This window comes from Meles meles, chromosome 2 (genome assembly GCF_922984935.1).
Source record: "Meles meles chromosome 2, mMelMel3.1 paternal haplotype, whole genome shotgun sequence".
Classification (NCBI taxonomy): Eukaryota; Metazoa; Chordata; class Mammalia; order Carnivora; family Mustelidae; genus Meles; species Meles meles.
In genome coordinates, this window is record NC_060067.1 from 98,870,742 (window position 1) to 98,891,262 (window position 20,521).

Consider the following 20,521-nt stretch of genomic DNA (forward strand, 5'->3'; position numbering starts at 1 on the left):
ACTTAGAGGGCAGAAAGTTCTACCGAAACAGAGCCAAGATCTCCAATTATCTGTTTACAGTGGCATGAAGTAAAAAAGTATGCATATATTTTAAAAGACTTACTACTACTTCGAAAAACTTCATACTGTGACTTTATATTTCTCAAACAAGATTCAAAGTCATCTTCTGGTCCTGAACTGTAAGTAAAGTAAAAGAAATATATCTGTAATAGATGCAACATAATGCATGCTTAAGTTAATTTATGGCATTTTAGTCTGAAGGTCTATCCCACACAAATTTATAATTACTATACAATTAGAGTAACCTAATGAAAATGGGTCTTAATTTTCTTAATGCTAGGAGTAAATTGAAAATGATAAGAATTTGGTTAACACTGAAGTCAATGTTTAGTAGTAAGCCCATCTTCATAATTTATAATAATGAATCATGAATAAGGTTCTTTGAATGAGTGGAAAATATGACTCTGGAATGTGTTTTCTAAAAAACGATCACATATAAACTTTATTGTAAGAAAGAGAGATGTGCTAAGGAAAACACAAGCAAGTCAAGAGATAAGCAATTTATCCAAAAGCATTCAGTGTATTACTGCATCATTTTCTATATGGAAGATATGACCATTCTTAAAAATGCAATGAAATCAATTCAATTAAATAATGATCACTTTCCAATATAAAGAGAGCAAATGCTCTCAGTGTTCTTACAAGATAGTGTCTACGTTTTTTAGGGAACACACAAACATAATATGTATACAAACACCCAGAGCTGAACTGTACTCTCTTTGGAAATTACATTTTCTACCACAAAGGGAAGTAGTATGTTTCACTATTTACCTCTGATATTCTCCATTGTTTGAAGGATGGTATCGCTGCACAACTCTCTGCCTTTCTTGCTTTGGAAACATAATGCAATACAAAATCACTCTCCGTTGCAAAATTATACTTTAAAAAATCATTCATGCAACACCAAAAGATATTTTTTCTAGTTCCTAAAAAAACTTTAAAAGTTATTCTACTTAAGTCTTTTTCCTTAAATGTATCACTGTTCATTTCTATATCCTCTTATTTATGGTTGCAATTTCTCCCGATTTTTCAGTGTATAATTGTTAAGGGTCAGAATATTCATAATGTTATTAAAAACTAACTTTTAAACAGATATATAATCTTACCCCTAAGAACTTCTAATAACTGGAAGGACGAATGGTAAGAAAAAAAATAGTTAAAACAGTAGATGAAGTTCTATTTTGGCTGAAATAAGTAGCAAAAGAACCAAAGATCTACAAGACCTGGCTAAGCTGACTCAAAAATAATAAGAACGAAGGATTTAGAAGACCTGTCAGATAGTTAAGGCTCTGACAGTTATTAGCTATGTGCCCGTGGCATGTACTTTACTTTCTGTTTTTTTTTTTCATCTGTAAATTATAAATGACTATAATACTGCCCGAGCAAACTCACAGAGCTATTGTGAAAATCAGATGAACCTGTATATATCTGTGTATCTTTTCTGTGCCAGTGGATGTTGTACAGACTGCTATATGTTCCTGCATCAGTATTTACTCGGGGAAGAAAAAACTCAGAGAACTCGGGAAAAACTCAGAGGACCCAAACAGATTCTGCATATGGAATGCTTTTGTCTTTAAAAGGTGAGCAGTAGAGAATTTATTATAATAAAAAGAGTTATACAAATTATAGCCAGAAAAATATTTTTATTTCTTAGTAGAAGGTGAGTTAATTTTTAAACTTTTCCACTAGTTAGAACTTATTAAAAAAACAACCCCCCCCCCACTCTCCCATATAATCTAATTAGTCTGCTGAAACAGATTAATCAAAATGACAGAGGAGCAGGGGGAGAATGAGAGGGAGAAAAAGGGTGCAGGTTACATATAAACTCATAGCAGTAGGACACGATTTTTCAGTTTCTCTAAGCTACAATAATTATAATGTGACATGATCTTTGTACTACTTCAGTTAATGTTATGGTAGAGAGTTCACATAGGCAAGATACAGAGGAGGATACTAAGTAGGATAACTGGCTAAGCACTGTTGTGCTTGAATGCTGGCTCTACCATTTATTAACTAGGATTTTATTAAGCAAGTTATTTAACATCTCTGTCCTTTGGCTTCCCCATCTATAAAATGAGGATTGAAAATGTTACCTGCTAGAATTGTTGCGAGTATTAAACAAAGTAAAACTTGTAAACTAACTAAAGCAGTAATACCGTAAGTGCCTGTTATTAATAATGGTCTGGCATTATAGTAATGCCGTATTAGCATGTAGCATGGTGAGATATAATAAATCTGTTGCTTTCTCTGATAATAAGCCAAAGATTTCTCAAGACTCAACCCCCAAATCTCCCAAAGACACAAGAATAAAGACGAGAAATATATAATATTTGAAAAAGAGGCACATTGCCCAGCTTACAAGATTCAAAGAAGTATAAGAAATTGCAGTAGTTCAAGAAATTGTTTAAAAAAATACTCACGAAAATAAACTAAAAAATGCTGCAGAAATTATGTTTAAAGAGTAGTTTTACAATGTTTCCACCTACGAGTATATTTATTTTTCCAAAAGAATACTGGATATTGGAAAACTACATTTCATCTTTGGGATAAACAAGAATTAGCTTCTGCTTATTTAAAGCGAAACAACATTCAATATCAAGCACATACTTTGATGTTATTTCTAGTTTTTAAATACAAGCTAACTGTCTTTAAAATTCCTAAGAATATATACATAAATACATTCGTTGTTCAACAAGAAGCCCTTGATTCTAGGATGGGGAAAGAATCTCAACTTGGATTTGTCAGAGAAAATCAGGAGAAAAGCAGCCCTAATATATGTTGGGGTCTTTTCCCCTCACCTCCAAGAGCTTTCGCTGCTTTGCTGCCCTGGCTGCTTCACGCTGTGCAGCGTATAAAGCTTCTTCTTCTAGTCTTAACTTCTCTTCTTGTAAGGCTAACTGTACATGAACAAAACAATAAGGATTAACAAAAATCAGAACCTGTCTAACTGCTCTAAAAATAAAATGTTTGTTTGTAAAATTAAAAATAAATTATTAAAAAAATAAATGATCTCTACAAAGCATAACAGAATCAAAATTTTTGTGATTTCTCATTTCAATTTCTCCTTTTATAAAATAATTCCAATGATATCAAACATATTATCAAACTCCTTAGAAGCTGAATTATGAAGTAGTAGCACTTAATTTGCAGAAATACAAAACTGTTTCTTCCTTTAGAATATGCAGTGATCTTCATTCTCACCAATTGTTCCAATGCCTATCACCCTGACTAGTTTAATGGTTTTGGCGTTCGTAAGTCCAAGGTCTTTAAACTAAGGCCAATCATATCACCATCTATCAAAGTGAAGCAAGCTTTCACAAAGTTCATGTCTCATTGATGTACATGTGTTCTGAATTTTATTTCTATCAAGTTAATCAAAAGTTACTTTCAAATTTAAGTTCTTGCCATTCATAATAGCATACCAACTGCTTTAGTGGTAATTCATTGCATGTCATATCAAACTTAAAAAAATTTCAACATTTTTTCTCTTTAGCCCAATATTAGCATCTATTGCATAGCTTAAATGAATGCTGCTGAAATCACTAGTTAATACTTAAAAGACTATTCTTAAATCTATAATAGAATATGACTAATTCCATTTAGTGAATAGCAAAACTATAATTACAGACCATTCCTATAAACACATTAACTATAACATTTATGATTATAGTTTATGGTTCACTTACTAAGAATAAATAAGTCAAGACAAACAAAAAGACTTAAAAAATATTTATTGTTAAACAGACTTTTTAAAAGTTGTTTTTAAACATAAAAATACATGTATCTTGTCAGAGTCTCTATTTGTGAATTACACACTATCATAGAATAAATTTTTTAAAATTTTAAATAATCTTCATCTGTATAATATCTAAATATAGATCCAGTGACTGTTCATAAGGACCATATTAATGAAAACTTTCTCCATAACATAAACAGAGGTCTTATGATAACATATACTTAAGCAACATAAAAATACTATTTACCTCTTTTTGAATTTTCCTATCAAGATCTTTCTGTTTTTCAGCAATAGAATCATAATGCCTCTCTCTTAGGTTGACAATTTCTTCCTCAGTAAGAGGCCTACAGAAAAAAATGAGGGAGAAAAAAGAAAGAAAAGAAAAAACATTTTTGATGAGAACAAGTCCAAATAAAACACTGATCAACCATGAAAATACTAAAATTGTATTGTCAAAAAAGTATTAAAGCAATTTGATGCTATAACTTCAATGGTTAAGAGTGAAAAGGTATACATTCTAACATTTGCAATAATTTGGTATATACGTTGAACAGGATGATATGTCATCAGAGTACTTTTCAGCACTACAACCACTTTTAAGAAATGAGGACTACCTTTGTCACTTTGGCTCTGCTTCAGCCATCTGACCATACCCCAAAATGTTCGCCATGAAGTATAAACCTCAGTACACTATGCTCTGATAGCCCTCTTACCATTCTGGAACTCTTAACTCACATACACGCCACTCTCCTGTTTATCCTGCTCAGTCGCTCTGGCTACCCCAGGGCCTTGATCCTTCCCTCCCTTTCCTCCCTGTCTACTTATCCTAATTACCTTGCCACGCTTCACATACAACCAATGTGGACACCGTGGCAAATCTGAAGTACTTTCTTACCAACATACTCACCTTCTTGCACTCCTATCATGATACCTCATTCACCCAGCTTACTTTCTGACCTTGGATCAATTCCATAATTAGCCCTTTCTCCTGAGAGCTGCTAGAGAAAATCTAACATTAGCAATAACCCTTTTCTTAGACCTGGTCAACTCCTTCTCACATCTTAAGCTAACTACTTCAAATCTTCAAGTACTCTAAGTTCCTCATTCAAACTCTTTTCTCTTAGAAGTCAATTCCATCCCACTCTGAGACATGGGGAGCACCAACCAGCAACTCCTTCAACTTGTTTCTCTTCCTCCTCTTACCTAAAGTTGATCTTCTCTATTTTCCCCTCCATCCTCTGAAGAGGTGGCATTCCTTAACTTGTTCAAGGTCACTTGACAATTGCATACACTTGTGTAACTGCCACACAAAGCAAGATACAAACATATCCATCCCTCCACAAAGTTCTCTTGTGCCTCTTTTCATTCAACCCACTTTGTTCTTGCAATTTCTTCTGTCTGAAATGCTCTCCTCTACTGGTTAGTTCTCATGAGCTAACACTTCCAGGATCAACCTAAGTGTCATCTCCTTAAAAAAGTCTACCTGGAAACACCTCTTCTAACATGTTTTGGGCAAATGCTCTGTCCTTTAGGTTTTCCTTGCGTATTTTATAACTGCTATTTAATCTCTTTTTCCATCTTATGTTGAAATTAGTCATTTACATGAACTACCTCCCAGACCAGGATATTATTTCTTCTCATGTAGAGAAGCATGTTTGACTTTTTAATTCCAGTGCCTAGCACAGTGCCATATAATTGCCTAATAAATGTATGCTAAACTAAAAAAGGTAAAGAATATGCATTCAAAATATGAAACAGTGTATGAAAATATTCTCTTAATATTAAGAACTCTCCAGTTAAAGACAGATGGTTCTTTTTCAAGTAGCTCATATAATTTCAAAAGAATCTAAAAAGGTTGCTTAAATAAATTAGAATATCAACGTTCTAGTTAACCTATTAGTAAAACAAGTTTTAGAATGTCATGAGGAAGGAAAAGGGGGGTAATATTTTAAAAATTCAAGGAAATGTATTTATTGATATTAAATAGTTTTTTTAAACTAAAAAATACGTGACTTAGGTCCAATAGGAGAGCACTAGGTACTTATGTACATTAAATTCCTTAATGTTCAAAATAATACTTTGAGATATTATTTGCCTCAAACTTGTAGAAGGAGAAAACTAAGGTCCTGAATTGTAAACTATTTAATGCCTCAAAGCAAGCAAATGACAGAGCCTCGATTCTTAGCTTCTCATGGTTCACACAGACATTGTTTAAAAAATAAAAAGCCTTACCTATGACTGCTTCCTGGGCTTTCCCCCTGTGCAAAAATTAAACAAAGAAATTTCACTTGCTGAATGCTACGTAAGGCAAGTCAACAAAATGTTTACTTAATCAAAATGTTTCCTGTTTATTTTTATCACAGTAAATAAATTCTATTATTAAAACTATCTTAAAAAGCTTTAAAATTTTACTATTTCTCAAGAGCAAAATTCAATATCTAGCTAAATTATATAACAATTAATTGGGGGGCTTCTGGGGGGCTCAGTGGGTTAAGCCGCTGCCTTCGGCTCAGGTCATGATCTCAGGGTCCTGGGATTGAGCCCCGCATCAGGCTCTCCACTCAGCAGGGAGCCTGCTTCCTCCTGTCTCTCTACCTGCCTCTCTGCCTACTTGTGATCTCTCTCTCTCTCTGTCAAATAAATAAATAAAATCTTTAAAGAAAAAATAAGAAATGTCCAATAATTATTTTTTAAAAAGATTTATGTATTTATTTATTTATTTGACAGAGAGAGAGCGAGTGTGCACACAAGTAGGCAGAGCAGCAGGCAGAGAGAGAAGCAGACTCTCCACCTAGCAGGGAGCCTGATGCAGGGCTCGATCCCAGAACCCTGGGATCATGACCTGAGCCGAAGGCAGCCGCTTAATGGGCTGAGTCACCAAAGCACCCCTCTTAATTTTTTCTAACTAATATATATTCTATACCAAATGAACATCTGGGGTCAGGATAGTATTAGACAAGATATCTAGGACTTCATCATTTACAGTTATCCTCATTATTTATAAATTCCATATTTGCAAATTCACCTAAGTAACATCAAAATTAATAATCCCCGTGCTTTTGTGATCATGAATAGAATTCCACAAAGCAGCAAAAACTTTGAGTTGCCCAAAATGCATATTCCCAGTGGAGGTAGAACATGGTAATGCTCTGCCTTCTCGTTTCAGTTCTCATACTGTCCTCTTTACAGACTATTGAGGACCATATTTTTTGTATGTTGGTGCTTTTTTGTTGGTGATTCCACTATTTAAAATGAGTCCCCTGTGTTGTGTTGAAGTGCTGTCTAATGTTTCTTGTCCCAAGGAGGCTGAAGCAAGCCTTAGGGAGAAAATGTGTGTGTTAGACAGACTTCAGGTATGACTTATAGTGCTGCTGGCCTTGAGTTCAAAGTTAATGAATCAATAATATATATTAAAATAAGTTGTCAAACAGACACTTGAAACAAGGTTATTTACTGATTGGTTTATGAAAATATGACTAAAAGCTTAGAGGAATCTCTCTATTCCCCGAGAGTAATGAACCAGTTGGTATTCACTAATTCAGCATTCATGGCAACTTTATAGGACATAACTACCATAACTAATGAGAATCAATTGTTTTTCTTTTTTTTTTAACATGGTTATGAAATTACCTAGAGTTTTTTTTTCCTCCAAAAAACTATAACTACTTTCAAGACTGATTCAGATTTATGTATCTTTCTTACACACTTAAGCTATTCATATGTGATAGTTAAAATATATGGCCAAGTAACAGCAGGAATAAAACTCCAAATGATAAGAAATAGCACTATAAAACAAGATGATGTTCAATTAAAACAAACACAAAAGATGACACAAAAGAGGAAAAGACTGGTTAGTAAAAATGAAAGCAAACAAAAAACTCAACCAAACAAAAAACACCTTAGGAAAATATATGGAACCAAAATCTTTTATTTGTTTATTTTTTGTTAAAGATTATATTTATTTGACAGACACAGATCACAAGTAGGCAGAGAAGCAGGCAGAGAGAGAGGAGGAAGCAGGCTCCCTATTGAGCAGAGAGCCAGGACCCTGGGATCGTGACCTGAGCCGAAGGCAGAGACTTTAACCCACTGAGCCATCCATGCGCCCCATGGAACCATATTCTTTTAAAAAGCACTGTGATGCTGGGATGAACTGTAAAAAGACTGAAAGAGCTCTTACATTTAGCACTTCTGAAGTTTAGAAACTTTAAAAATACTACATTAAGTGTTTGCTTATACTAGTTCTAAAAAATACATGGAATTAAAATAACCTTTGAAATGGGAAAGAAACTAGTTTCTAGGAAACATTAAAATATTTGGCAGAAGTTTTACTGGGAAACAAAAGGCTAAGCTAGTTTTCAAATGTGTTCTACCAGATGATAATAAACATGTATTACTGTTTTTAAAAAGGATTTACACCCAAATTAATTTGGGAAGTGCTAAGTTAAATAGGTTTAAATAATTTTCTTAACAGTTTCTTCAATAGTTCTTCTTAGAAGCTTTAATGTGCTAATTTACATTCTGAGACAAGTATTCTTCCATACACACTGTGGGAAACGTTGGGTTAAAGAATAATTTAAATTTGTTTGATACGTTTTCCTCTTTCCTTACGAGACAAAAGTGATAAAAGGTCAGAGTTTGCAGTGTTCTTCCAGTAGAACTCATTTTAGAGTTGTATAGGGTAGGCCCAAGGAGGGCTAAGTAACTTGTACAAATTCATACAATTAGTTAAGTTAAGTTGAAACTTAGCTCATAGACTAAAACTCTTCTAACTACAAGCAGGGCATCAGAGATACACACTACATTTCATAATTCTAAACCGTACTTTCTCCCTATTTTCATATATCTGTACTTGCAATGCATCTCATATTTCAGTTTTAAATGAGATGAAATGCAACAAAATCAACAAAAAGAATAACTGTTAAAAAAGATAATGACTAAAGTCAGAAAGTGATTGTAGAATGGACATGTATAAATTCCACCCGGAGAAATCTATGAAAACTATGGTTAAAGAATGTATCTACCCTGGATTGTTGAGGAATTTTACTTACCTAGTGGCAAGAGGTTAGAAATAGCTCTTTTTAAAGTTCCTGGAGTTCTATAGCATGCTTTAAAATATATTCTATATATTTATATAATATATATTTTCTATATAAAATATTAAAATCATATTTTAAGTATGTCTATATACACACACATATATAGAATACATGAAACTAATACATAAAACTATATACATATCATATATACAGCATTATGTATATTATATATGAGAAAATTATGAATTATATACTAATATAAATTAGTAAAAGGACATAGTAAAGGACTAAAAAGACAAAATAAAAACCAAAAGATAAAAATTCTAAAATAAAGACAATAAAATAAACATTTCAAAAATAATTGCTAGAATTAATGAGATGACTCATAAGAACAAATATGGGTTTTGTACTATTGTGGAAATACTTACTTCATCACTTTCTACTAGATTTTCAAACTGAAAGAATAAGAAAGTAAGTGTTAGGAGGGATATTTGTCTAAGGTACGTATCTCAGAAAAAACTGTCACTTTTTTTCCCTTCGAAAATAATATACCTTTATATTTTTAGGATATTTGAGTCATGTCCCTTTATACATGAGTTCATTTGATATATCCAATAATCCAGTAAGATAGCCAAGATAAGCATATACTATAATTTATGATTTTATGTGGAAAAAAAGGAGAATTACAGCAACTTTCTTCATCAATCAGAAACTTTTTAAAATTTATAAACTAAAACTTTCATCTGAATTATTTCATATGGGTTTTTTAAACTCACACTACCAGTTTCCATTTGAGCTCTGAACAAATTAAATATTGTAAGGAGAATTTACTCAAGAAACAGGGACTTCAAAGATACCCAAATAAGAATTTATCTTATAATTTTATATTTATTCATCTACTCATTCATTTAACTATTTACTGAATATCTGCCAGATGGTAGTCACTACTCCCAAATACAGTGTCCTTCTGCATAAAGGAATGTAAACATTAGATGATGATGTGATAAACAGGAGTACATCAAATGATTGGATGAAAGTCATTACTACTAAATTATATTACAAATATATGTATATTTTAAATATAAATAATTTACTAAATAACCACTGAAAGAATAGAGTTTTATTGTTAACATTGTTTTATTACTTAAAGATCAAGAAAACAATGAATTCAAAAGGTTTAGAAAGATAAGAATTTAAAGAGATGACAAAAATTTTTCAAATCATCTTGAACTTTTTTTATTTGAGATTTAAAAAAAAACTAGTTTCTGATTTATATGCTTCTTTATTTAATATAGAAGGCAGTAAAGTAGTGTTCAATCTTTGAAGCCAGGCAGATTGGGACTAGAATTAGGTTCTGCCACTTAAGAGGCTTTGTAACAAAGCCCAACTTCTTCATCACCTATCTAACTAAGCCTCTGATTCTCATCCCTAAAATGGGATGACTGCCACCTGTTCAACGCAACTGTATCAAGAATTATGTTGATGACATTTATAACCTATATGGTGAAGTAAGTAATACATAGCAGGAGCTGAATAGATTCTATTATCATATTTTACATACAGAGAATAAGCAACTCAGTGACTCGAATCGTAAAGTTGCTTAAAATTAGCTTTCTGCTTTGATCCTTCTTCACCTCTCTACCAGGGCAGGCCAACCATCTATCTCTAGAATCACTACCTATTGAGCCATTATAACTGCAAGAAGAGTAACCCGTCTCTGAATTGTGCAGAGTGAAAAAGACAAAACCAAAAACACCACTTCTTAAGTAGAAACAGCAATTCTATTAGAACAAGCCCTTAATCTACAAACTTTTCTCTATTCACCCCTCCTTTCCTCACCCCAATTCTTTCCCTCTTGGCTAGCATCAATAATACTGAAATATAAAAAGTCCATACTAAATTTAATGAAAAGAAAAATGTCCCTCCTGTCGTCCTGAAGGTATTTTTAATCCAATCAGATTCATGACTCTACTCACCTCTATAGTTAAGTGCTCACCTCTTGAGCATGTTCTAAAATACTTGGATCTGGGAAGAAAAGCAGAAAAACTTTACAAAACTACAATTAATCCCAAAACTGAGCCAATATAGTAGCATAAAAACATTTCCGTAAAAACATTTTTGAGAATTCAAATTAAGTTATGAGTTTAGAAGTATTCAACCAATATTTTTCCACTAATCCTAATATTTACTAAACCTGTAATAATAAATTTGTTGTATTTACTACACAGAACAGAATTTTTAAAATTTATCTCATTATTTTTACTACATCAAGGAAAGCATCATGTTAAAATACCGATGTGTTAAATAATGTGTAAGAGTATATTTCCAATTTTCTTAAACATTTGCAAAACAATAAAAATCTGAAAATATATATGCCAATATGCTAAGAGTGGTTATCTCCAGATGCTGGAATCCCATGTTTATATAAAGCTAGGTGCTTTCTATTCTTTCCATATGCCCATACAAATTTTAATCATTCTCTTCCATGCCTATTAGTGAAATTTACATGTAATCAACTGAGAACCTTTGTTATAGCTGCTCCAAAGACATGTATGCACTCTATTAACTATATGTCCTCTATTATAGTATGAAAGTTGGTTGTAGGGCAGAAGCACACAAATTTCTTTAGTACTAGAAGTGCCAGGAGACTATAAGACTTTAACTTAAAATGTGGTTCCTGTTATTCTGCTTAAATTAATGGAGGAAAGGACTTCCATGCTCCCACAGAGATCAAAATTCACACTGAGGGTTCCCGATGTGTCAGCATCCTTGGACAGAAAGTACCCCCTTAAGAGATCAGAAGAATCCTGGATTAGGACAGTTAAGAATGCTTTGTATTATGTGTATATGTTTGTATGGAGGGGCATATAGGTTTATTGAAAGAGAAAGTTATATTATCATGATTAAATTTTTATTTTTATAAAGAACAGAAAGAACAATGAAATCACAGGCCCCATTTTTAGTACAATCTTTATTTGCTAACAAATGCAAAACAGTTTTATTGCCCATTAAGAGATCATTAATAAAGCAAGAGGATTTGGTAATGTCATTTCCCAGATTTAATAATTTATAGAACATATCCAGTATTTAAAAAATACCCTTAATTCTCTAAGCATCTAGTTGTCCCATTATTCTATTTTCCTTATTTCAGAGACAAAACAGAAATGAATTGAGCTTTCGAATAGCACTGTGTTCTAGCATTTGGATTCATGCTTAAAATACTGTATGCTCTCTCCCTATAACCACCATTCTCTTTCCTGAATGAATTAGTTGTCTCTGATTAGTCGATTTTTCCTTCCAGATTTACTGAGTGATGTAGATGGATAATGAAATAAAATTTAGTAATACTAAGTATCTCAGTATAAATCATCAGTGTGATTTCACTGCTGAAGCAGAACCTAAAGCCGAGTGGTAACATTGTCCAAACCAAGGGAAGTAACTACTGCACTACACTATATTAGATGGCAGAGCACTATGTTCTATTCCAAATATACAGAGATACATGACTAAACTTAGAATTCCAAGGTGTTGGCTGTGGTAAATGTCTCACTTTTCTGTCCCTTTTATTAACATCTAACTATTGTGAGGATGATCATGCTCTTGCATGACTGACTTTCTGATTATCTGACCAAACTAGACCATAGCCAACCCCCAGACCTCATTTGATTGATTCACAGTTATACAGAAACTGAGCAGACAGACAATATTTTCCTCAGAGCTCTAGGGTGGTGCTAGGAGTTAAGCTTCTGAAAATCTGCAAAGAGAGTACTGAAATCAATCAAATGAATTTGATTGTGCTGATTGTGATTGACAGTGCTGAAGTCATCCCTAATAATCAGTTACATCCCCAATCTGCCCATGATTTGGCAGTAGTTGAGAAACCTAGTATTCTTATAAGAAATTCTACCTTTTGCCCAAGATCGTTTGATCTGGATTTCCATCCCACCACCAAAGCCCCAACTAATAAATAAACATGAGTCTATAAAATAGAATGGCAAAAGAGCAAATTAATAGGAAAAAACCTACTAAAACCAAAACAATGAAAATGGAAGGTAAACAGAAAAGCAAAATACGTGAAAAAAACATTTAAGCTTTCCTTAGATAGATTAGATTGTGACCTTATTATTCACAAATGGCATATATTGGCTACTAGTATCATAAATGCCAAGATTATATTAATAGATTAAAGTAAATACTCAATTTGGCAAACTCAGAGGCAACATTTTTTATTAGAAGAGCTTTATCCTGGGATTTATCTGAAAGGAAGTCGAGAAATATTGTGATACACATTTTACAAGTAATTGGAAAGCCAGCTGTTTGAAAGTAGCATTTTAGATTCACAGAGCTCTCCATTACTTAAGCAGTAAATGAAAGAAATTAAAACTAAAATCTTTCCATATTATTGGATCCTTAAAATCCTAATACATTTGTAATATAACTTTCTCAGTGTTTCCTGTAATAAACTGCCCTGATATTTTGTATTTTTTACCTCACAGCTTTATTCTAGAGTAAGGAGCAAGACTCCTGGCAATCCTCCTCTGCTTCTAGGTATAGATGAGAATACAAGTGAAAGGTAAGTAAAACAACGGGGGTGGGGGGTGGGGAGTACTTGTTTATTAAATGTGGCCTCAAGCATTTACATTTTTATTTCATAAATATTTACTGAATACCTAACTAAGTGCTTGGCACAGCTCTAAAGTGCTGGCAATATGACTGTCAATAAAACAGGCAAAGAGGGGCGCCTGGGTGGCTCAGTGGGTTAAAGCCTCTGCTTTCGGCTCAGGTCATGATCCCAGAGTCCTGGGATGGAGACCTGCGTCTGGCTTTCTGCTCCACGGGGAGCCTGCTTCCTCCTCTCTCTGCCTACCTCTCTGCCTAGTTGTGATTTCTCTCTGTCAAATAAATAAAATATTTAAAAAAAAAAAACAGGCAAAGAACCTGCCGCCTTGCAGCTAACATTCTTGGGAATGAATAACAATAAGTACGTAAATGATCAGGTGGTGGGAAATGCTATGAAAAAATAAATACCTCAGAGTACGCAAAGATAGCGACCAGGAGAGGGAGGTTATTTTACATAGGGTGGTCAGAGCAAGTCTTTCTGTTAAAGAAAAACTGGAACAAAGATTCCTAAGGCCATGACAAAGCCAGCTAGCTAGATAACTGGAGGAAAAGAATTCTGAGCAGAAGAAAGACAAACAAAAGCTCTGAGGCAAAATTGTGCTTGGCATACTCTAAATGAGCGGGGGACCTAAATGGCTGGAGTAGAGGAGAAAGAGATAGGGTCTGGAAACAGCCAGGGTCTTTGGGGCTTTGTTTGCCATGGAGAGGGTTTTGGAGTTTCTTCTCAATAGCTGAGAATTCACAAAAGATATTTTGGTCTTTGGCATTCACCGTTTTTTGGGTTTTTTTTTCAGCTTTTATTATGAAAATTTTGAAATATACAATAAAGCAGAGAGGAAAGCATCATAAACCTCCTCGTACCTATCACCCTACTTAAAAAATTACCAATTTCCTAGTCTTATTTCTACAATTCCCTTCTTCTGTTTTGGTAGAGTATTTTAAAGCAAATCCCAGACATGTATGTTATCTTACCCTTACCTCAGTTACTACCTCTATTTGTTAAGAACATTTTTGTCAACCTAACCATATTACCACCTAACAAAATTAAAAATCATTTCTTAACATCACCTAATAGCCAGTCTATATTTCAATCTCCCTATCTTTTTACAAATGATTTGGTCAAATCAGATTTCCAACAAGGTCTACCTACTGCATTTGCTTGTAGGTAGGTCCCATTTAAGTCTCTTTTAAAGTCTATAACAGCCCTTCTTGCTGCGCCATCACCTTTTTTCATGCCCCAGTTTCTTAGAGACATTGTGTCATTTGTCCGTAGAATTTCTTACTTCCTAGGTTTGGCTGACTTTTTTCCTCTTGGTGTTGTTTGCCTCCTCTATTCTCTGTTATTTCCTATGTACAGACAATTTGATTTAAATTGAGGGCAGTTTTTTTAAGGCAAGAACGCTTCGTATGAACCAAATTATGAGGAATTTTATTTTTGTCTACCTTACTTTTACTGACTCTAAGAATGCTTTGTAGGTTCAGGTATCGTCAGCCTAATTCATCTATTATAAAGCTTCCCATCAACCTTTTACCAAATGGTTTCAGCATCCACTACTAATCACTACTTAGTTCCATTATTTCATGAGAAGGTACAAAATCATGACTTTCTAAATCTACCATTCTTTAAGAATTTATTAGCTGTATAAGCACTTCACTGGAAGATCCTAAACAGATGATCTGATATAAGTTTTAAGAGGCCAATTAGGAATCTTTTGTAATATCACAACAGAGAAATGATGGTAGCTTGGATGGATCATCAAGTTGAAGTCCTAAGAAGCAGTTCTGAAGAAAAGACTGACAGAATTTGCTAATGAATTAGTTGTAGGAATGTATGTAAAAAGGAAGAATCAAGGATATCTCCTAAGTTTTTGTTCCGAACAACCAGAAAAATGAAAAGTTGCCATTTACTGAGATGAAAAAAGCTAGAAAAGGAGAGGCCTGGTGTTTTTAGATTCCTTAAGCTTGACATCCACACATAGTTAGAGTTCTCTAGAACTCTAGATGAGAGTTCGCTATTCAAATTCCAAGTGTAGCACATTAAGATAAACATCAGTCCAAAATGCTCTTATATTTTCTATAATTAACGCTGGGGCTACTTCTCAATTCCCGATCTTTAAGAACACCATTCTTTTCTTCTTGGCTTCAAACCCAGGAAATTCATCTTTGTTTTCTCTTCCTATCTCAAGGAAGGTTTCCTATAAACAAAGATGCAATGCCAGCAATTTTTCCTCTCCCATACATCTGCTTCATGTTATTACTAATACATACACATGGTTATTATTTTTAAGAATTTTACTTCCAATCACTATGGAGATATAGAAGTAAAGCTTATTCCTGGGAAAGAGAGGAAGAATGAGTTATTTCCCCAAAAGTGAAATACCAAGAAACAAAAGTTAAAACTATAAAAGCAATATACCATTAATACACCTGCTACCTTGACAAGCTAAATTACCTTAAAGAAACAGAATAGCTCTTGGGTTCTGAGACTTAAACAGAAGTAGTTAACATCTAAAAGAAGCATATGTTAAAGTAGAGGAAATGGAAGTACAGGAAACACAGAAACAGATGTTAGCAGAGTTAATCCAAAGCCTATATGTAGAGCAGTCCCTGGTTCAAGGAACTGATCTGTCCGGCTCTAGCGGTCGGTTGTGCTCCCAGGTAACAGGTTATTTGAATTGCCTAACTTTTTCTAAATCTGTACTCATTAAGAGCTTCCACCCCATTATTCTTTACTCACAGTGAAAGAATGACCTTATCTGAAGATACAAGTACTATGCAGTTCCTGCACAGTTTTATCTCACACTTTTAATTACCAAATATGCCTTCTGTTTTTCTCTATTTGACCCAATAAAGCTGAAGGCAAGAGCCTGGGACAAGGAGAAATCATCAATGTGGTTGTTCAAACAAAATTGCTATGTGTTAATGAAACAACAAAGCTAGCCATAGGAAAAAAAATCACAGGACTTGTTTTATCCAGGTCTCCCAAGTCCTGTGCAGTAATATTTCATTATAGTACATAGTTCCTATTTGAGAATATTTTCCTCAAAAATGGGTGGCTCAGTGGGTTAAGCCGCTGCCTTCGGCTCAGGTCATGATCTCAGGGTCCTGGGATCGAGTCCCGCATCGGGCTCTCTGCTCAGCAGGGAACCTGCTTCCTCCTCCTCTCTCTGCCTGCCTCTCTGTCTGCTTGTGATCTCTGTCTGTGTCAAATAAATAAATAAAATCTTTAAAAAAAAAAAAAAAAAGAACAGAGGAAAATAAGATAAAAAAGAAACTGGATCAGTTTAAAACCAGATTCGATATCAACTAATTAAACTACCTTTGATCAAAGTTAAATGTTAGAAGATAAACAAAATAATTAAAAGTAGTAATGTGTGGGGACCTGGTGGCTCAGTCAGTTAAGTGGCTGCCTTTGGCTTAGGTCATGATCCCAGGGTCCTGGGATCGAGTCCGACATCGGGCTCTCTGCTCCGCGGAGCAGAGCCTGTTGCTCTGCCTACTTGTGATCTCTCTCTCTCTCAAATAAATAAAAATAAAATCTTTAAAAAAAAAGTAGCAATGTCTATTCCAAAGGCCTGACTCTTGATTACTGTTACTTGGTTTAGAGAAATAACACTTTGCTTTCTTCAATACATTTTATTGACTTGAAGCTTCCTAGTATACATAATGTTACAAAAACCGAAGTATAACAAGCTATTACTGTAATGGAGATCAAAGAGAGATTTACATTTATTCAGTACCTATAACAGGCTATTATAATGTATTAAGAACTTAGGGTTTTTTTTAAATGAACTTAGTTTTTATATGTATTTTTATATACATTTCCTCTCCACAATAATTCTATGAGGTACTACAATCTTATGGATCTGAACTGTTCAATATGATAGCCATTAGCCAGGTGTGGCTATTGAGCAGTTGAAATTTGGCTAGTCTGAATTAAGAATTCAGTCTGAATATTTCAAATAGATACTGGATTTTTGAAGATTTAGTACCAAACCAAAAAAAAAACCAAACCAAAACCAAACCAAACCAAACCAAACCAAACCAAACCAACAACAAAAATAAAATGATCTAACTCCAATAACTAAGCTCTTTTCAACATATATCCATGATCAAACACAAACGTCTTTTAGATCTTCCTCAATTCCTCCTCCAAGTTCAACTGATCATAGTTCTTCAGTTGAAAACACTGATGTGCATGTTCCGATACTGTGTGCAGCTGAGAACCTAACATATGCTGATTTTATACACAACACTGCTTACAATATATGCTTTTAGCATTCATAAAGCATTTGTTCTATTATTCATAAAAAGTTCTTCACTAAATATTAGGGGTAAATAAACCTGCTAACACTTGAAATTATAAGAAAATCTGGTCTAATACTTTCATTAACTTCTTAAGAATCTAAAAATAAAGAATAGCCATCCTACTTTTGTAGACCTATTGTTAGCATATAAATGGGTCATGTTGTACAAAGTTCCCTAAAGTCACTAAAAAATTTGAAGTAAATCAGTACAGAACAATTTAAGATTTTTCATTATGCAAACATAACTACTTAAAAATCAAAATAGGCAGCTAAAAACCATATTGTTTACTTTCATATTTGTAACTCGTGACTAAGCTATTGAATCTCAAAGAATCTCAATTTGTTTCATTTATAATAACAAAACTCCAAGAGAGAACTCCCAAGCTCATACAGACCAGAGATTTTTGGAGGAGTGAATGTTGGAAGTATCAGAGAAAACAACATGAGAAAATGGCAATGGTAAATCTAGAAATGGCATCCATTTCCTACCTTGGGACAAAAATCAATTATTAAGTTATTATTACTGACAGGAAACTGAAGTACACCTCTGAGAGCTGAAATAAGAAAGGGAAAAAAAGTGAGTCCCTGAAATAGACATAATACATGAAAATACCTCCAATAATACATATTTAATTCTAACAGCTGTTTTAATAATCTGCCATTCTTATACTTTGGCATGTAACAGTCACCTTCTTAAAAAATTGAAGCTTCCTGAGCTCCCCCATCAGGTTGATTTCCAGAGCCTGGGTATTATATTCTGTTCTACTCATCTATTTATCTAGCCTTGGACCATTCAACAGGGTTTTGATTATTAGAACATATCTGATAAGGCAAGTTGTCTTCCTCAAAATTTGCAGGCTATTTTTGGTTTCTTGTTCTTTCATAAAATTTGTTGGAATCAGTTTGTTAAGTTCAGTGCAACTGCTGGAATTGCACTCAATTCTCATCTTTCTACCCATAAACATGTCACTATCCTCCATTTGTTTCTCGTTTTTAAATGCTATTTTGATTTTATACATCTATTATTGACTTATTCCTAGTTTATTTTTCACTGCTAACATGGAAAATAATTTTTAAAATATGTATTATTTGTTGCTAGAATATAGGAATACAATAAAATTTTAGTGTAAATATTAGACAGCATTCACATTAACAGATAGGGAAAAATCTCTGACAACACCAAGTATTAGGAAGTAGAACAATGTAAACTCACTGTTGGTAAAAGTATAAGCTGGTAAAATTACTTTGAAAAGTTTGACATTTTCCATTAAGTTTGAAGATGTATGTCAGCTATGACAAAGCTATTCCATTCCTGGGTATAGGTACCTTAAGAATCTCTCATACACACATACAAAGAGTCATTTATAAGAATGTTAACTGAAGTAGTAATAGCAAAAAACCTCAAGATAATCTAAATGCTCATCAACAAGAGAAGGGATAAATTAATGATAGCCTATTTATACAATGACATACTACACAGGAGCATAAATGAATGAATGAACCAGAACTGCATGGATGAAAGTGGAAAATTTGAATAAATATTCCAGGTAAAATCAATACCCTCAGTCAAAGAACTAATCAATCAATGTTTACTATATTCAGAATGACTACAGGGGAATAAAAACACCACTCTGCCCTTCAAGCTGGGAGTAAACTTAGGTCCACATAAGAAGTTGCTCCTCCAAGTGTCAGGAACTATGTGACTCCTAGAGAAATAAGTAGAGATAAATGCATAAAGAATAAGGGAATACATGAATAATAGTTTGCAATTAAATTTGAGTCTAGGTATATAGTGGAGTCAGTGAGAAAAATTGATAGATTAAAGAAACATTTAGAAAATGAAAATCATCTGGATGCAGAATGGATTGGAAAAATGGTATGATGGAGAGGAGATCAGAATCATAATAGGGACATAGTATGAAAGCAGGAGTCAAGAATGAAGGTGTGAGAGGAAAAAAAAAAATGTGACAAATTCAAGGTATAAGACTTAATGCCAGGGGTGAAAATAAAGAACCAAGTGATATGAGAAGCTGGAAGAGTCCTCTAGGAATACATCAGTATCACAAAAAGTAAAGCTTAACTCTAAAGAAAATGATTAAGGTCACATGTGTGCATTTAATTTTTATGAATTCAGCCATAAGCCTTGGAGGGAAAGGGGAAGTTTGAAATAATGTGGGCAACAATCCACTGTTCTATATAAGATCATATATATTCAGGTGTATAATTATGGTGAAAACTGAGCTGCTGGGAAAAAGCGGCTCTAAAAACAATGATTTAAAGAAAATAGTAGGTTATTTTTCTTCTCCCATAACAGTCTAGAACACCCCAAAGTCATCCATGGACATTCATTTGTACATAATGTTTATATCCCTTATGTCTCTAAACAAAGTTTCTGTACATTCATTCTACTACTGCCAAAAAAGTGAAAGTGGACTCAAACATGTAAAGGATATTAAAGAGGGAGAAAAGATAAGCTAACATATTCTGAATGATGGTGGCACATAAAAAATTTGGACGAGGGGCGCCTGGGTGGCTCAGTGGGTTAAGCCGCTGCCTTCAGCTCAGGTCGTGATCTCGGGGTCCTGGGATCGAGTCCCACATCGGGCTCTCTGCTCAGCGGAGAGCCTGCTTCCCTTCCTCTCTCTCTGCCTGCCTCTCTTGTGATTTCTCTCTGTCAAATAAATAAATCTTAAAAAAAAAAAAAAAAAAAAAAAAACTTGGACGAGTGGGACACCTGGGTGGCTCAGTTGCTTAAGCTT

General features: G+C 33.8%; 1 protein-coding gene across 5 annotated transcripts in view; it reads right to left on the bottom strand.

Annotated features, from left to right (window-relative positions):
* Positions 1-20,521, bottom strand: part of AP1AR (adaptor related protein complex 1 associated regulatory protein) — a 37,827-nt gene that overhangs the window by 4,702 nt on the left and 12,604 nt on the right. Inside the window, exons 2-9 of one of the 5 annotated variants that reach the window (XM_045997990.1) lie at positions 15,411-15,650; positions 10,812-10,860; positions 9,264-9,290; positions 6,029-6,054; positions 4,044-4,140; positions 2,859-2,957; positions 832-890; positions 104-177 (exon numbers count right to left, since the gene is read on the bottom strand). In XM_045997990.1, the coding sequence (XP_045853946.1) occupies positions 104-177; positions 832-890; positions 2,859-2,957; positions 4,044-4,140; positions 6,029-6,054; positions 9,264-9,290; positions 10,812-10,860; positions 15,411-15,505 (526 nt within the window). In that variant the 5' untranslated portion in view covers positions 15,506-15,650. Of the gene's footprint in view, positions 1-103; positions 178-831; positions 891-2,858; positions 2,958-4,043; positions 4,141-6,028; positions 6,055-9,263; positions 9,291-10,811; positions 10,882-15,410; positions 15,651-20,521 lie in introns of all 5 variants that reach the window. The other 4 variants (XM_045997989.1, XM_045997991.1, XM_045997992.1 and 1 more) reach the window with 4 other exon arrangements.